The sequence below is a fragment of the Danio aesculapii genome, chromosome 12 (genome assembly GCF_903798145.1).
Source record: "Danio aesculapii chromosome 12, fDanAes4.1, whole genome shotgun sequence".
NCBI classification, from domain to species: Eukaryota; Metazoa; Chordata; class Actinopteri; order Cypriniformes; family Danionidae; genus Danio; species Danio aesculapii.
Window position 1 is genome coordinate 6,925,094 of NC_079446.1, and position 16,926 is coordinate 6,942,019.

The following is a 16,926-nucleotide window of genomic DNA, read 5'->3' on the forward strand; positions in this document are numbered from 1 at the left end:
GCAGCCCAGCCGGGATTCAAACCAGTGACCTTCTTGCTGTGATGCGACAGTGCTAACCAATGAGCCAGCGTACCAGCTCAAATTTGAATAGCTCTATTTGGAATTTTTTAAATACATTTATTGGGATGATTTTGTAGAGGAGTGCATCTGCATGAAATATTAAAAGCGAATTACCAGCATAAGTAAACACACAGCAGTGCATCAATACAAATGAAAGAGTCTTACAGTATTCAAGTACAGAAATAAAATTAAATGTACAATAAACCATGATAGTTTTCGCTGTATTAAAAACATTACACAATTAATCTTTGCTAAACGTAATAATTCCTTTCTTCTAAATGCTTTAAACTTGCTTAAAATGCATACACAGTCAGTCATAACACGCAATTGATAACCTTTCATTTATTATGGTTAAATTGAAATGACTACACAATTCTCATGTGTTCTGAACTGTTGATCAACTATAATCCACTATAATCCACATTGCACGCCCTGCGATGTGACTATCACGCATCCACACATTGCGATATCCTAAAACAACATGTTGTGCAGCCCTGAGTGCATCTAAAATAGAAATTGAAGATGCATGATGATGTGTTTTGATTCGTTGTGCGCTTCCAAAACAAGTCAAAACAATCATCTTTGGGTGTCGATAGAGTCTGGATCATCATGATTGCACACCTGTCTGTTTTATTCCTCTCCTGCAGTGCGTTTACAGCTGCGCTCCTTCAGTAAAGCCTCAGCCTCCGCTCTCTTCACCAGACTGTTGGCTTTACCCTGGTATCGTCCAGCTTTTCCAGCTCCTTTACCCTGCAGCAGCTCTGAAACCCTGCACACCAGACAAAACAGAGCAGAGCTTTCAGAAGAGCGACACACACTGGACCAATCGCATTACTGATTATTATTATCATTATTCAGCATGAAATAAGAGTAAAACACTTCAATATGTAACAATCTTTAATCTGTAACAGTATTATTTTCCAGACTGGTACAGTGATGCATGGAGAACAGAAATATTAGAAATATTAACATCAGTAATATAGATGAAATGATTTATTTCTGTGTATTTATGTCTGTGTAATAAGATGTGTGTTACATGTACAGATGTTTACAGTGAGGATCATTTGAAATGTGTTAACATAGACTGTCTTTCCCTGTACAAGCAGTTGACCAAATGTATTTATTGGATAAATTAAAGAAACGGCGTACTGCATCATAATTTCAATGTAAATTTGTCTCTTTAAAGTGCTATATTATCAACCATATCTTTACAGAGAACGCGAAATGTCGATGTAACATTAGTTTTATATTTTATAACACTAGTTCTAGTTTTAAATCCTGTCAGGCATATTTTATAAAAAGAATTAAGACTCAAAAATCACACCAGAGTGGATGAACACATCCCCAACAGCACACAAGGGCTACTGGGGTAAAAGCTGCTCTTACCAAGGCCCAACTTCGGTGACAATATTCTCGGGTCCAGCGATGAGGAACAGTCCTGCGCCCTTCTCCTCACCCACAGTCATGAAGATCAACGTGTCCTGCACAAACACAGCAATGACATCCTAAACGACAAAGTACTGAACATCCTGTGGATATTACACTGAAACACTGGACGTTGTCAATTCAATGAGTAAAATTGCTGGCTCACCTGAAATCCAATTTCATTTGCAATGATGTTCATGAATTCATTATCACCATCTTTGCTGTGAAAACATCACCAGAAAGTGAATGTTACTCTTTTGTAGAGCTGCAAGATTCTGGATAAACTGAGAACCTAGTCTTGTTTACAATAGAAATCATTATTCTTTCACAATTAATAATAATAGGGCTTGAACAAGGTGTAGATTTGCGGTTTTGCACACAGCAGTAAATGTTACTAATAGTTAACACATCTTAACTATACCAAGGTGATTAATAAAGTCATGCAGAAATGAACAGACAAAGAAAAAAAAATCAAGAATGAACTAAACAATTACACTTGCAACAGTTACATATGAATGTATTGGACTTTTAATAATGTTAGACCTGTTGAATGAAGGACAATAATAATAATTAAAAAAATAAAAAATACACTGTCCACTTTTTACAATTCAGAGATTTCTGTGATATTTCGACAGGTGAATTGGAAATTTTAATTTTCATTTCAGAAATCAAATAAAATCTTAAAGGCACAATATGTAATATTCACCACTAGAGGGCACGTATTCACAACAAACAAATATTTATTTTTATGACACCGCGACTGAGTGTGGAATCATGGGAGTTGTGGTCTTCATTACATCCTAGGGCAGGGGTTCTCAACCTTTTTCACTTCAGGGCCCACTTCTTTCGGCTATATATATATATATATATATATATATATATATATATATATATATATATATATATATATATATATATATATATATATATATATATATATATATATATATATATATATATATATATATATATATATATATATATATATTTATATAAATATATAAATAAAAAAATATATAAAAAAAAAAAAAAAAAAAAAATTATATATATATATATATATATATATATATATATATATATATATATATATATATATATATATATATATATATATAATACATTTGTTGTGCCTTCTATTATTTTCTATTATCAGCATAAAATTTTTATTTAATTATAAATAAATTATATATTAAACTAAAACTATATATATATATATATATAATTTTAGATATATTTAAAAATGATTTACACAGATTCAAAGAGAACCACCAGTCAACAGGGAGATTGCAAAAGACCAGCTTCTGCTTTAAACTGGACTGACCGAATATCTACAGTTAAATATCTACTATTCAAAAGTATACATACAAATGTAAAATACAGAAAAACACCCTAAATCTGTTGAAACGTGTCGATCTGATGGTGGTTAACATTACAGCTGGATATTATTGGGAGATCGCTGACAGGAACAGTGAACAGCTCCGCCAGAGTGTGCAAGTTTATTTTACATTCTATAGCAGAAACAGCATTGAGCCTCGCTAGATCCTTCTGAAATCCAAAAATGATTGTATAATACTGAGAGTTCATTTTAAGCTATATCGCAGTCCACCTGCAGGATCGCTGAGGACCATGGCCCAACGGTTGAGAATCCCTGTCCTAGGGGACTCCGGCAGAAATCATGTTGATGGATGAGCTAAAGTGTTCAACCATTTATATTGGGGCTGCATGATACTGGGAAAATATGTGCAATCTAATATAGTTATTAAGTATTGCGATAATGATATTTTTTTCAATGTAACATTACTAGAAAAAAAAAAATTATGTTTCACTTTTGAGCCACTCCAGCCAATGGCAGAACAGCAACTACTAGGGAGATGCGGATAAGGACAGTAAGGTCCCATCTGATTGGTTAAATTTAGATAAATAACCAATGCATGCAACGCACAAATGACTGGCATACAAAAAAACGTATACTGCATGTACAACCATCGTGACGATAATAATTTTGCAATGACATAAAGAAAAAGCAGAGCTGTTTAATCAGAATAAATACATGTAGACTTCTGTTATAATGATGTTCTGTGCAGTCTAATAAAACCCACAACATATTAAAGTGTCTGTTTCTCTGTTTTCTATATAACAAAACCAGAAATTGAGGGTGTGTGACACCATTAGCATGAACATAAGCACACGCTCCATATCATTAGTTAAAAAAGCTTATTTCTCTGGATTTTAACATTCTTCGATACATTTGGGATAATGCAAAGTACAGAAATCATCAAAATATATAACATTGCTTTAGTGGCTTTTGGATATTTTAATGAAAAAAAATCATACATATTGTGCCTTTAATACATGATGACTGATATTTCTGGGTTAAACACATATTTCAAAGTATAGTTGACGATTGCCAAATTTTAAATAAACATATTATTCAGATCTTTTCTTATTAAAGGGTTGACCCAACACTGAAAACTGCCATCATTTGTTCTCCCTTTACTAGTACATTCACTAAATTATAAAAAGAATTCAGCACGCACTTGTGTAAGCTGAAGAAATTTCCTCTGTCTGGTTTGCTTTTGAAGTTCTGTGCGATCAAAACTGCCATTTCCCTCAGGATAGTAAGATTACTCTGTTGCAGGAGAAAAGGTAATGGTTAATAACTACTGAAGTGAAAGATTAATCCTTGTTTACTGACAGTAGGTTATACAGTAGCTTACCTTCTGAAGACGTTTGACTGTCTTCTGCAGCTTGTCCACCGCATCCACGTGCTCATCTGCTCCGGTCCTAACGAACCACATGGACAAACATTAGTTTATGCAACTGGAGAAACAGACACATCATCTTACTTAAAACCTATTATGCAAAAAATGCTTTTATAAGGGGTTTAAACATAGTTAGTTACAGCAGTATGTGAATATAGCCAGCCTATAATGGTAAAAATTCAATAATTCTATCTTTTTATAACAACAATTTATAAACACAACCTGCAGAAACACTTAGATTGACATTCTCCCTTTGTTCATGTTATCAGAGGGGGAAAGCTCCGCCCATTAATGACAATCTTTCCCTCACTAGCATAAACAGTCCTGAGTCAGAAGCAGCCATCAGTCCTTATGCTGCCTTCACACCAGACGCGGATTAAGCATCAAGCGCAAGTGATTTACAAGTCAATGCAAAGACAAGAATAGCGCGAATTGACCGTTTGACACGCGAATAGCTCAAGTTGGAAAATCTAAACTTTAGTGGACATCCGCGCCGCGTTAACTTATCAGGAGCTTGCTCTTGTATGGGGGCGTGATTATGACGTAGTGCCTGTTGTTGGTGTTTTGAGAGGACATCCTCCTGCTGACCAGACAACAGCTCATCAAACTGGGCTCGGCTCAGTCTGAGGCACCGCTGAAAGCTTCCATCATTCATCATCCAGGTATAGTTTCTGGAGGAGTTGAAGAACTCACAGATCTGGGTGCACCTCTGAAAGGATCTAGTGGACTCAGACACGGCGCCGAACGAATCTACGCTGTTTTTCAGTATTCCTAAAGCACATAAAGCACAGCTAGTCTCTCAATAAAATCCATGTTAGACAATTAGCAACGAAACTAGAGTTACCAGGCAGACAGATGCCCTACCCATAATGCCCTACCCATGACGCAAGTAAACTCAAAATGTTCACGCGTCTATTTGTGCGAATAGTGCGATTTATTTGTGCATGCCGCGACTGGTTTGAACACAGCATTAGTTTTCGAACTGTACCTGCTGAAGATAATGTCAGTGACTATGAGGCAGTATCAGGATACACAAATGAACACTATAGCCTCCATAATCTACCTATATCTGAGCCACTTGACATTTTCAGTTTTTTCACATAGATAATGTTAGTCCTGTTTGGAGCCTCCTTTTGTACATGTTATTGGAGGGGGAAACACTGCTATGGTGACACATAGATTCTTGAAAAGAGGCTTTTGAAAAGCGGGTTGGGAGCACAATGTCATTTGCATTTAAAGCGACAGTCACCAAAACGGCACAATTTGGATCAAAGCCCAAAAGTGGCCGTTTCAAACTATTTGTGAAGTATTTTTAAACTGAAACTTTCACATAAACACTTCGGGGACATCAGAGACTTAATTTACATCTTGTAAAAAGGGGCATAATAGGTCCTCTTTAACTCACTTTAGGAGGACGGTCAGAGATTTCTCAGTGTTATAGCTCTTCTCGGCGTATTTCAGCACTCTGTTCCCTGCTATGAAAATCAGGTTGGTTTTATTCTTCTTCCCTTTTTCGGTCCCCAAGATCTTTATAACCTAGGGAGCACATAAACATCTTTTTGAGAGATTAAACAAATCTATGAATGAAATAATAATGCTGGGTTCACACTAAATGAAAATGTAAGTATTTGCGCGAGTAGATTACATACAGAGTTATGTATGTAATCCCCATGTATGTAATCCCTATGCATATAAATCTGAGGCTGCGCAAGTAAAAATAAAAAAATTTACTCAAACTGAAATCATCCCACAAGTAATCGAAAGCTAATTAATATCTTCAATTTTTGTGTAAACTCAGCATAACGATCACATTGGAATTTTCACCCCTTGATTTTCATTCATACACAAGCGATTGCTGCAAACCAGAAATGCAAGCTCATGCGACAAGTTTCGCATGTCGCTGCGTTCCAAAATTCGAGCTTGGTGACCTCTGACCTGCGATTTTGTGTCACGTTAATGTGTGAGACCAGTAGAAGCTGCAAAACATGACCTCTCTGTATAGAAATGTCAAATTTGGAGCAACCATTCGTTTTATCAGTGTCACATATTTTTATTTGAATCCCGTCCCTTTTCACAGCAAAGTTCGGCAAATATTTCACCCAAAAATGAAAATTTACTCACCCTCAAGTGGTTCCAAACTTTTAGGAGTTTCTTTATTGTGTTAAACACAAAATAAGACATTTTGAGGTAAACTGAAACCTTGTAATCATTGATCTTCATATTATAAAAACAAATACTATGGAAGTCAATGGTTACCGGTTTCCAACATTTTTCAAAGTAACTTATTTTGCGTTTCACAGAAGAAACTCAAGGTTTAAAACAAGTAAAGGGTGAGTAGATGATAACAGCCTTTAAAAAATTGGCTGAACTATACCTTTAGTGTGGCATATGACCTAAAATAGACATTAAAGGGTTAGTTCACACTAAGTGAAAATGAGTGAAAGTTAGTTCAAGTGAAAATTTGCTAATTATTTACGCAGGTGGTTCCAAGCTTTCATGATTTTCTTTTTTTCTGTTGAACACAAAAGATATTTTGAAGAATGTTGGTAACCAGTAGCCTTGAGAAAAAAATTCACACAAAAAAAAGAATAGAAGTCAATGGCTACAGGTTTACAACATTCTTCGAAGTAACTTATTTTGTGTCCAACAGAAGAAAGAAAAGCATATAGTTTTGGAACAAAAGGTGGAGGATTAAACGATGCCAGGATTTCTGGACCATTAAACGATGCCATGATTTCTGGACCATTTCTGGATGCCAGGACCATCTCTTAAAGAGGGACTGAAAGACTAACCTGTAGGTGACTGAGGTTGGACACATGTGTCCCGCAGCACATGTTGGCATCTACACCCTCAATATCAATGATCCTGATGGGTCCAGCATGGTCATCTGGAAGACCACGACTTCTTACCTGTATACGTGAAAATAAGTCAACAATGTGTTACTTACTTACTTACTCCCAGGGCCATTTATATTGAAGTTGACATTAAGCGCACCATATTGGTGTTTCGCAACATCTATTTTTTATGAGGTGAGTTGTTAGCCCAACACTCAACCCCCAACCTGAAGGACCAGAACATACATACATACACTAAGGATTTAGCTTACCCAATTCACCTACGGCACATGTTTTTGGACTGTAGTGAAAACCGGAGCACCCGGAGGAAACCCATATCCCTACCCGTTTAAGACTTAAGGTTTTAGTCATTAACAGATCTTGCTATAAACCTAATGAATTTGGCAAGAAGGTATTCTTAAAATTGTAAGAATTTTTTAGGAATTTAAACATTTTTTTTAGGAATTTTAAAATGATATTCAAAGGCGTCATGCTGGCGCAGTGGGTAGCGCAATCGCCTCACAGCAAGAAGGTTGCTGGTTCAAGCCCTGGCTGGGTCAGTTGGCATTTCTGTGTGGAGTTTGCATGTTCTCCCTGTGTTGGCAGGGGTTTCCTCCGGGTGCTCTGTTTTCCCCCACAGTCCAAAGACATGCGCTATAAGTAGGCCCACAATGGGCCTCGCGCAGAATTCCGTAGATTTTCTGCCTATCATTGATTCTGTTTATTTACTTGTATAAATGTGTGTAAATTCATATTTATTCAGTTTTTAAATACATTTCAGTTAAATTATTGACTAATATGAAAATATTTATATAATTTATTCACAAAACAGTTTGTAAAGTAATATTTTCTGTCTTTTAATAGATGTATTATATGAGAGACTTGCTTTGTTTACCAAATAGTGGATCAAAAAAGTGGATCAAATTGGATTTACATTGTAAACATTAAATACAAGTTAAAAAGGTATTACTTTTTATTTCATATATTAAGGTTTTAGTTATCATACTCCCAAAATCATTCCGCACAAATCCGCTGATTTTTACCAAAATTCTGCGCAGAAATAGCAAAATATGTCCGCAAATTCCGTCTGGCCCTAGCTATAGGTGAATTGAGTAAGCTAAATTGGCCAGTGTATGTGTGTGAATGAGTGTGTATTGATGTTTCCCAGTGTTGGGTTGCAGCGGGAAAGGCATCCGCTGTGTAAAACAAATGCAGGATAAGTTGGTGGTTCATTCCGCTGTGGCGACCCATGATTAAGCCGAAAAGAAAATGAATGAATGAAAATGATGTTCAACATAGATATTTTACCTTTCTGTTGAATTAAAAAAAAAACAAGAGTAGGAAAAGGTAATCATAAAAACGCTGTATCCTTCTTATAATAATTTAAAGGGATATTTCAACCAAAAATGGCACCATCATTTATTCTCCCTCCTGTGGCTTTAAACATGTTTGAATTTCGTTCTTCTGTTCAACAAAAAAGAAGATCATTTGAATAATGTTGGTTACTGGACAAAAAAGAAATACAAAAAATACTATTGAATGGGTACCAGCAGGGTTTGACCCTAACACCCGCCAACCCACCAAATGCGGGTAGATTTCAGCTTTGGCGGGTTAGACAGACACTTTGGCTGGTTGAAAATAATTTTTAAATTGCGGTTTTCTTAAAAGCAGAGTTCGACTATAAGGATGACCCAATATGTGTGCAAATGTGATATTAGAATTGAGAAACAGCACGACTAACAAAAATAATTGTGTTTGCGCGAGCAAAAGAAAGCAGGTGAATACCGAATGAGTGGATGATCACTCTAGCTAACAGCTGATGTGATGCGCACAACTGTTTAAAACGCATGCGCGCTCCCGTTTCCTTGCGTGACGCAACTGTGCCTGGAAGGCAACTGTGATCGGACAAAAAGTTATTCTAATGAGCCCACAGTCTTGCTGCTTTCAAGAGCTCTAAATTTGTCTTTTTGTAAGTAGCATCGGTTGCTTTTACTTTGAATAGATTATTAATCGGCCTTAACCGCGTGCATGTGATCATCCTTTCATTATCACACACAGTATGTTTTTCACCTACTTTCTTTTGCTTATGGTTATTTTTGTTAATATGGTTTAATTATCTTTTTGTTTTTTTTACAATAACATTGCCCTAATATGAGATTAACTCTCCATTTATGTGTAGTTAACTGGTGATTTTTAGCCAGGACAGATTTCTGTGCATATTTTTGATACATGACAACAATAATTTTTTTTAAAGTCAATTGTTTTTCTAAATAAATGTTTTGTTAAATAAAAAGTATAGTATACAGCTATATTTAGCTTATTTTGACACATTGAAACATTGTGGCTGAGAAATAATTATTGTTTGGTGTGGTCAGACATATAATTTGGTAAATCCTTAATTTTGAGTTCTGAAAAGTCATGTGAAATAAAAACTAATTGGAATATAACACTTTGAAACCATGACCTATTTGCTCATACACGACACACAAGTAAAATGATTGAGGAGGCATGTGGACATAACACAAAATCTTAATAAAGTATTTTAGAATTCATGCATATAAAAAATATTTTCCCAACAACAAAATTGTGGCTAGTGAAAATACAGAGTGGCTAGTAACATTGGAAAACTACTAGCCACAGTGGCTGGAGATTAAAAAAGTTAATGTCAAGCCCTGGGTACCAGTGTAGTGGAGGCCAGCTAGTGAAGTGCTGTGCAGGTAAACCTCACTTCTCTGACCTCTAATATAGCGACAGAAGCTACAGGCCATGGTCTTTAGCCTCCTTGTTAGAGCAACTGACTCCCATGCGAGAAAGTCTCCGGTTTGATTCCAGCTCAGTGCTGCGGAAAGTCGCCGGTTCAATCCCAGCTCATTGCAGGTTGGGTGGTATTGGACCTCTTAATATTTTTTATATCATCTCTTTTATGTGTTCAACTTTTGTTTGGGTGAGCTGAATACAGGGAAATTTCTATTTCAGTTGAACTGTATTGCACACATACCTTCTCCACAGCAGGATCATCAATAGATAGGAGGTTGACAGTGACTGGAACGTGTTCGCGAATCTTTTCATTAACAGCCATCTCTAAAGCCTCCATCTCTTCAGGCTTTACCGTGGCTGTGTCCAGCTCGATGCTGCTACGCTGACGGCCCAAATCCCTGCACCAGTTCATAAACAGTAACCCTTCATAAAAACTCATAAAAGGCTCAATTATTGATTAAGCATCTAATCATGATTATTTTAACTGATAACAATTATTTGAGACGACTGTGATAACTGTGCAGTGTAAAAGAAAACAAGGAAATTAAAGTGTATAAAACTTGCCAATCAAGGAATTTGTGCTCCATTTCTTTTCACTCATAATGTTCATGATATGTCAAAGATTTTCAGTCCTTAAGGTTTTACACATGGTTAAGGACACAAAAGACTAAGGAGATGCCCCTAATATAATAATATAATTTTCACAGTACTAAAGAAAATTTTATGGGCTCACTTAATTTATCGCAAAAAAAGCACAAAAAATGACGACGAAAAAATTTATGATTGCGTCAGGCCTGATAAAAAGCAAGTTGATAAAAAAAAAAAAATCACATTTATTTATGAGTTGATCCTACCCAAGCTCTTACCAAGAGGTAGTTTTGTATCCAAACATTGCATCCGCCAATGCTGTGATCAAGTGTTGACCTTAAACAAAAGACAATGAGCATGAAAATGTAGTCTGATTTAGATTTTTTGACAATAGCGTTATACAGGAAAAATAACAAGAATACAAACTTAACATGGATTTATTCATTCATTCATTCATTCATTTTCTACCACTTTTCCGGATCGCGGGGGCAGCAGTCTTAGGAGAGAACTCCAGACATCCCTCTCCCCAGACATTTCTTCCAGCTCCTCCGGCGGGATCCCGAGGCATTCCCAGGCCAGCCAAGAGACATAGTCCCTCCAGCGTGTCCTGGGTCTTCCCCGAGGCCTCCTCCCGGTGTGACATGCCTGGAACACCTCCTTAGGTAGGCGTCCAGGAGGCATCCGAAACAGATGCCCAAGCCACCTCAGCTTACTTCTCTCGATGCTGAGGAGCAGTGGCTCTACTCCGAGCTCCTCCTGGGTGTCAGAGCTCCTCACCCTGTCTATAAGGGTGCGCCCTGCCACCCTTCGAAGGAAACTCATTTCGGCCGCTTGTATCCGAGATCTTGTCCTTTTGGTCATGACCCAAAGCTCATGACCATAGGTGAGAGTAGGAATGTAGATTGACCGGTAAATCGAAAGCTTTTCCTTTCGGCTCAGCTCCTTCATTACCACAACGGACTGGTACATCGACCGCATTACTGCTGCACCAATCCGCCTGTCAATCTAACGTTCCATCCTTCCCTCACTCGTGAACAAAACCCAGAGATACTTGAACTCCTCCACCTGGGGTAAGGAGTTTCCTCCAACCTGAAGATGGCAAACCACCCTTTTTCCGGTGGAGCACCATGGCCTCGGACAACATGGATTTATTAACGGACTAAATCCACACTTTTAATCCCTAACACACAATTATTGCTCTTGAAATCAGGCAATGATGTCGGTCTGGATTTAATTATCTCTGGATCCTGACTGAAGTTTGGACTTGAGAATCCCTGCTTTTCAGGGTTAAAGGCATAGTTCATCCAAAATGTATTTTACTCACAATTTTCTACCTTCAAGCTGTTCCAAAGCTTTAGAAGTTTCATTTTCTGACAGAAAACCGGTAACCATTGACATCCATACATAGTACAAATCCAATGGAAGTCAATGGTTACCGGTTTCCAACATTTTTCTTTTAAATATCTTGTTTTGTGTTCATCAGAATAAAGCAAAATGTGAAGGGTGAATAATGATGCCAGAACTGTAATTGTTTTGGTGAACTAACCCTTGAAATGAATAGTTCACCTGAACACATTAATTCCTCACCTGAATGCTGCTGCATGTGGTCAAAGCGCCGCTTCCAGTCCAGTTTAATGTGGACCTCCTGACCCTCCTCCAGAGCAGAGCTGACAAAATGCACTGCGTCTGGACCCTGTCTCAAAACACGCAGGACCGGGATGCCTCCAATTGTCCCATGATCATCAGGCTGTGAATGAAAAAGACATACAATTTAAGACTAAATTATTAGCCCTCCTGTGATTTTTTTTTTCTTTTTCTCAAATATTTCCCAAATGATGCTTAACAGAGCAAGTACTTCTGATAATATTTTTTCTTCTGGAGAAAGTCTTATCTGTTTTATTTCAGCTAGAATAAAACCTGTTTTTTATTATTATTTTTAGGTCAATATTTTTAGCCCCCTCAAGCATTTTCTTCTATTTGCTACAGATTGCATTGGCTACTAATTAACCTAGTTAAGCCTTTAAATTGCACATTAAGCTGAATACAAGTATCTTGAAAAATATCTAGTAAAATATTATGTTCTGTCATCATGGTAAACATAAAAGAAATGAGCTATTAGAAATGAGTTATTAAAACCTATATTTATAAATGTCTTGAGAAAATCTTAAAAAATAAGGAAAAAAAATCAGGAGGGCTAATAATTTTGACTTCAACTGTAAATACTGATTGAATTCTCATTTATTAAAAAATATATTCAGACTTGGGCTGCACAATATATCGTGTCAGCATCGATATCGCAATGTGCGCTTTCGCAATAGACACATCGCAAAATCTGCAATGTTGAGTCTGAATTATAGTTGACCAGGAGCTTCAGAATTGTGTTTAATTACAATATTTATATGAAATATATATGATTTATGCAACAACAACAAAAAAAATCTTACTCAAAATTTTTGTCTTGTTTCTATTCCAAATATCTTCATTTCAAAGCGAAAACAAGATTATTTGTTTTAACAAAAGCTCTTAAATTTGACTTATTTCATCTCAAGTTGAAAACAAAACAATATTTTTACTTGGTCAAAGCATTTTTAGATATTTGGACTAGAAATGAGACAAAGCAAAGTATGAAAAGCATTTATTGCATCGTTACTATTCAATTTCTGTACCTGAATACTGTTAGGCTCCCCATAAAACCATCAAATAATGCTGCTATTCGAAACTATCATGTGAAACCAAGCAAGTGGCCAGCCTATTGCAAGGGGTGGTTCTATTTTCTCTAAAAGTGGATCTTTTTGCAGTCATTTGCCTAATATATTATTCAATTATGAGGTTTAAATACTGCATTTTAGTGATATTTTAAGCACTTAGCTTAGCTGGATTAGCATTGTCAGAGGGTGGCCACACTTTTTGATGTACCAAAAATTCATTCATTCATTTTCTTTTTGGCTTAGTCCCTTTATTAATCAGAGGTCACCACAGCGGAATGAACCGCCAACTTTTCCAGCATATGTTCTACGCAGCGGATGCCCTTCCAGCTGCAACACAACACTGGGAAACACCCATACACACTCTTTTACACACATACACCACGGCCAATTAAGTTTATTCAATTCACCTATAGCGCATGCCTTTGGACTGTGGGGGAAACCGGAGCACTCAGAGGAAACCCACTTGAACACGGGGAGAACATGCAAACTCCACAGGGAGATGTACCAAAAATATTTCCTGCAATTTTGTTAATGTGCTTACAATAGGCCTACTATTTTCTACGAAATATATATTTACAAATGTGCCATTAAACTGTAAGTGATTACAGTTTTAAAAATAACATTATAAGATTAGCATTAAAAAACTAATTATTGACGGCTCCAATAGCCTTGTGGTTAATCCGTTGACACATGGCACCGAGGTGTTCACAGCGACCCCAGCTTGAGGCTCGAGATCCTTTGCCGACCCTTCCCCCATCTCTGCTCCCCATACTTTCCTGCCTCTAAATCTCCACTGTCCTATCACAATAAAGGTGAAAACACCTAAAAAAATTATTATAACATACAAAAATATTTATTATCATCCATCATTAAAAAAACCCCAATTAGGAATCTGATAAAATTAGTTTTAAAATAAAAACTGTAGCCTATAGGCAAATAACAAACTGGCCAGCTCATTCAACTTTCCTCAGTCAGAATCTGTCCATGTGAAAGATTAAAAATGTAATTTGTCTTAAAGCATTCTTCTTTCGGTTATTTTGTACAATTAATGATGGCAGTCACATAGGAGCCAAATTCTGGACTTTGACAATGGGGGTGGGTCTTTCAAACCACCCGAACACCCCCTGGCTATGGGCCTCGAAACTGTATTCATATCGCAATAATTAATAACCAAAAACTAAAACATTGCAATATCAGATTTTTCTCCATTTTGAGGGATGTAAAGGAAAACAATGGTCCCAACGTATTTCCTGTTTAACATTTTATTTTCTATAGCTTCCGAGAATCCAAAAAGAGCCGCATACTGAAAATTATGTTATGACAGCTGTTTTAACATTAAGTTATGATTGAATTCCCTCTGCACGTTCGCTGGTTTGAGCCTCGGCTGGGTATTTCTGTGTGGAGTTTGCATGTTCTCCCAGTGTTCGCGTGGGTTTCCTCCAGGTGCTCCGGTTTCCCCCACAAGTCCAAAAACATGCAGTATAGATGAATTGGGCAGGCTAAATTGTCCGTAGTGTTTGTCTGTGAATTAGTTCCCAGTGATTTGTTGCAGCTTGAAGGGCATCCACTGCGTAAAACATATGCTGGATAAGTTGGTGGTTCTATCCACTGTGGCGACCCCAGATTAATAAAGGGACTAAGGCGAAAATAAAAAAATTTCAAAAATGAATGAATTATTTGCCCTTTGTTACAGTCATGAAATTGTTTGATAACAAGCAGGAAATGTTCAAAGGCCAATGACAAGACCACATTGAAATGCTCTACTGTACATCGTACAGCCCTAATTCAGACATTTGATCTGGTTTACTTTATCACATGTCATTGTCACTCACCTGTCCTCCACCCTCTGGAAACAGAATAGTGTCTTTCAGTCTCACATTGAAACCAGTCAGCTTTTCTTTCTTTCCATTATTCTCAAGTTTTAATTCTGCAGGCACGCAAGACACGACACAAGTGTCAAACTGAAAAAAAAGTTGAAAAACAAAATTGTACTGTGGTTAACCTTTTTTTTTTTTGCTCATATTTATATTAATTTTAATAAATAGTCATACTGTTACAAATACATATGTGAAAAGTAACTTAAAGGAATAATTACCCCCAGTTGAAGTTTCTGTGATCATTTACTTTTCTTTTTACACTTGTTTGAATGCTAATTTTAACTTTAGACTGAGTAAATTCCATTATTGTGGGTGAAATACCTGTTTTTTAAACTCAAAGTCGATATCAGCTTGCAAAACATCAGAATTATGTGTAATATCTCATGGTTTCTATGAAAAAGTAGCCTATAATGTGTGCAGCTGTCAGTGCTGGTCATTTGCTGTCATTGAAAATACACTGCAGAGACGTTCATATTTTCATATAATATTTATTATTCACTGCTTAAACAAGGTAAACAAACATTAAAATGAAGAAAGACACATACCTCCTGCATATAACAGTCCCTCTGACACTGAAAAGCCATGTTTGAACGAATGAAAGAAACATACAATAAATCCCTCCGCTGCAGAAAACGCTAGCGGAAGTTAGAAGCGTGTTTTCAAAATAAAAGTCAAGTGATTACATATTAAAAGGTCGGAGTTGTAATTTTGTTCAGATTGTTTAGGTGTGTATGTATAAAGTTATATCTACATGCAATATACGCCATATTTATCTGTTTAATTAATTCTCAAATCTGCAACCACAAATAAATAATTAAACAAAAAAAATCAAAGAGAAATCAATTAAATTGAGTTGGAATGTTATAATACACAGTATTGTAGTCCACATATGTCTAAAATACAGCATGTACAATTTAACGCTAATTTACTAAAGACAAAAAAGATGATAATACTCAATAATAAAGTAATAATAAAAAATCTTTAAATGGTGAGACATCACTGCATAGTACACCAATTAATGTGTACAACTTAAAACCATCGCAAACAGATGTTGCTTTAAATACTCTTTTATTTACTGACAATAAAACAGCGTCAAGATACGTTTAAATTATTTTATTATTCTCATCCAACTTATTCATATCAATAATAACCTGTCACACTTACAACAACCCGCTCTTACTTAAGGAAATAAACTGAATAACGCTTCGTTTAGCATTAATAATAATTTATTTACATATAATTTGTTACTTTAATTATATATTTACATTACACTACTATAGAGTGAATAATTATGTGAATAATTAAGAATTATTATGAGATGAGACTTAATTCATACTATTTTCATATTGCACTTTATAAGGGACAGATATTAAAATAAAACGTATGGACAATTATGACCTTTAAATACTGTATATTTGATTCCTTTGCCTCCAGTTTTGTGAAGATTCTAATTTCAAAATGCTACATTTAAGTGATTATTATTTACATGCAAAAATATATTATGCAATAAGTCAATTTAGTGACACAATCACGGACTAAGTGTTCTCAACTTGCATTCAACGTAAATCTCATTCACTGTAAAACATTTCACATTGCACTTTCTAAGGCACAGATGTCAAGAAAAAATATGCACAATTATGGCCTTTAAACATATTAGAATTTTGTTTCTCCAGTTTTGTGTAAAACACACGCTCAATCCTATCTTGTCCAGTAGGTGGCGCAATTGACCTGAAAATCATGCATTCAAAGACAAAATGTATTCATTAATTGATTAAATTAAGTGTACGCCATACTCGGCACTCTTAGTGCGTTAAAATAACACATGGATATTCTTATGCATGTTTTTTTTATATTTATTTAATTCCAATATGATACATTTAAGTGATTATTATGGAATAAAATCACTGTCATTAAT

At 35.9% G+C, this 16,926-nt stretch overlaps 1 protein-coding gene across 1 annotated transcript in view; it reads right to left on the reverse strand.

Annotated features, from left to right (window-relative positions):
* Window positions 1-15,664, reverse strand: part of aarsd1 (alanyl-tRNA synthetase domain containing 1) — a 20,241-nt gene extending 4,577 nt beyond the window's left edge. Inside the window, exons 1-12 of the mRNA XM_056469079.1 lie at window positions 15,557-15,664; window positions 14,967-15,095; window positions 12,014-12,173; window positions 10,705-10,762; window positions 10,080-10,236; window positions 7,040-7,156; window positions 5,653-5,783; window positions 4,203-4,269; window positions 4,023-4,114; window positions 1,652-1,706; window positions 1,447-1,541; window positions 682-829 (exon numbers count right to left, since the gene is read on the reverse strand). Coding sequence (XP_056325054.1) covers window positions 691-829; window positions 1,447-1,541; window positions 1,652-1,706; window positions 4,023-4,114; window positions 4,203-4,269; window positions 5,653-5,783; window positions 7,040-7,156; window positions 10,080-10,236; window positions 10,705-10,762; window positions 12,014-12,173; window positions 14,967-15,095; window positions 15,557-15,595 — 1,239 coding nt within the window. The 5' untranslated portion in view covers window positions 15,596-15,664 and the 3' untranslated portion in view covers window positions 682-690. The remainder of the gene's footprint in view (window positions 1-681; window positions 830-1,446; window positions 1,542-1,651; window positions 1,707-4,022; window positions 4,115-4,202; window positions 4,270-5,652; window positions 5,784-7,039; window positions 7,157-10,079; window positions 10,237-10,704; window positions 10,763-12,013; window positions 12,174-14,966; window positions 15,096-15,556) is intronic.
* Between the last annotated feature and the right edge of the window lie 1,262 nt (window positions 15,665-16,926).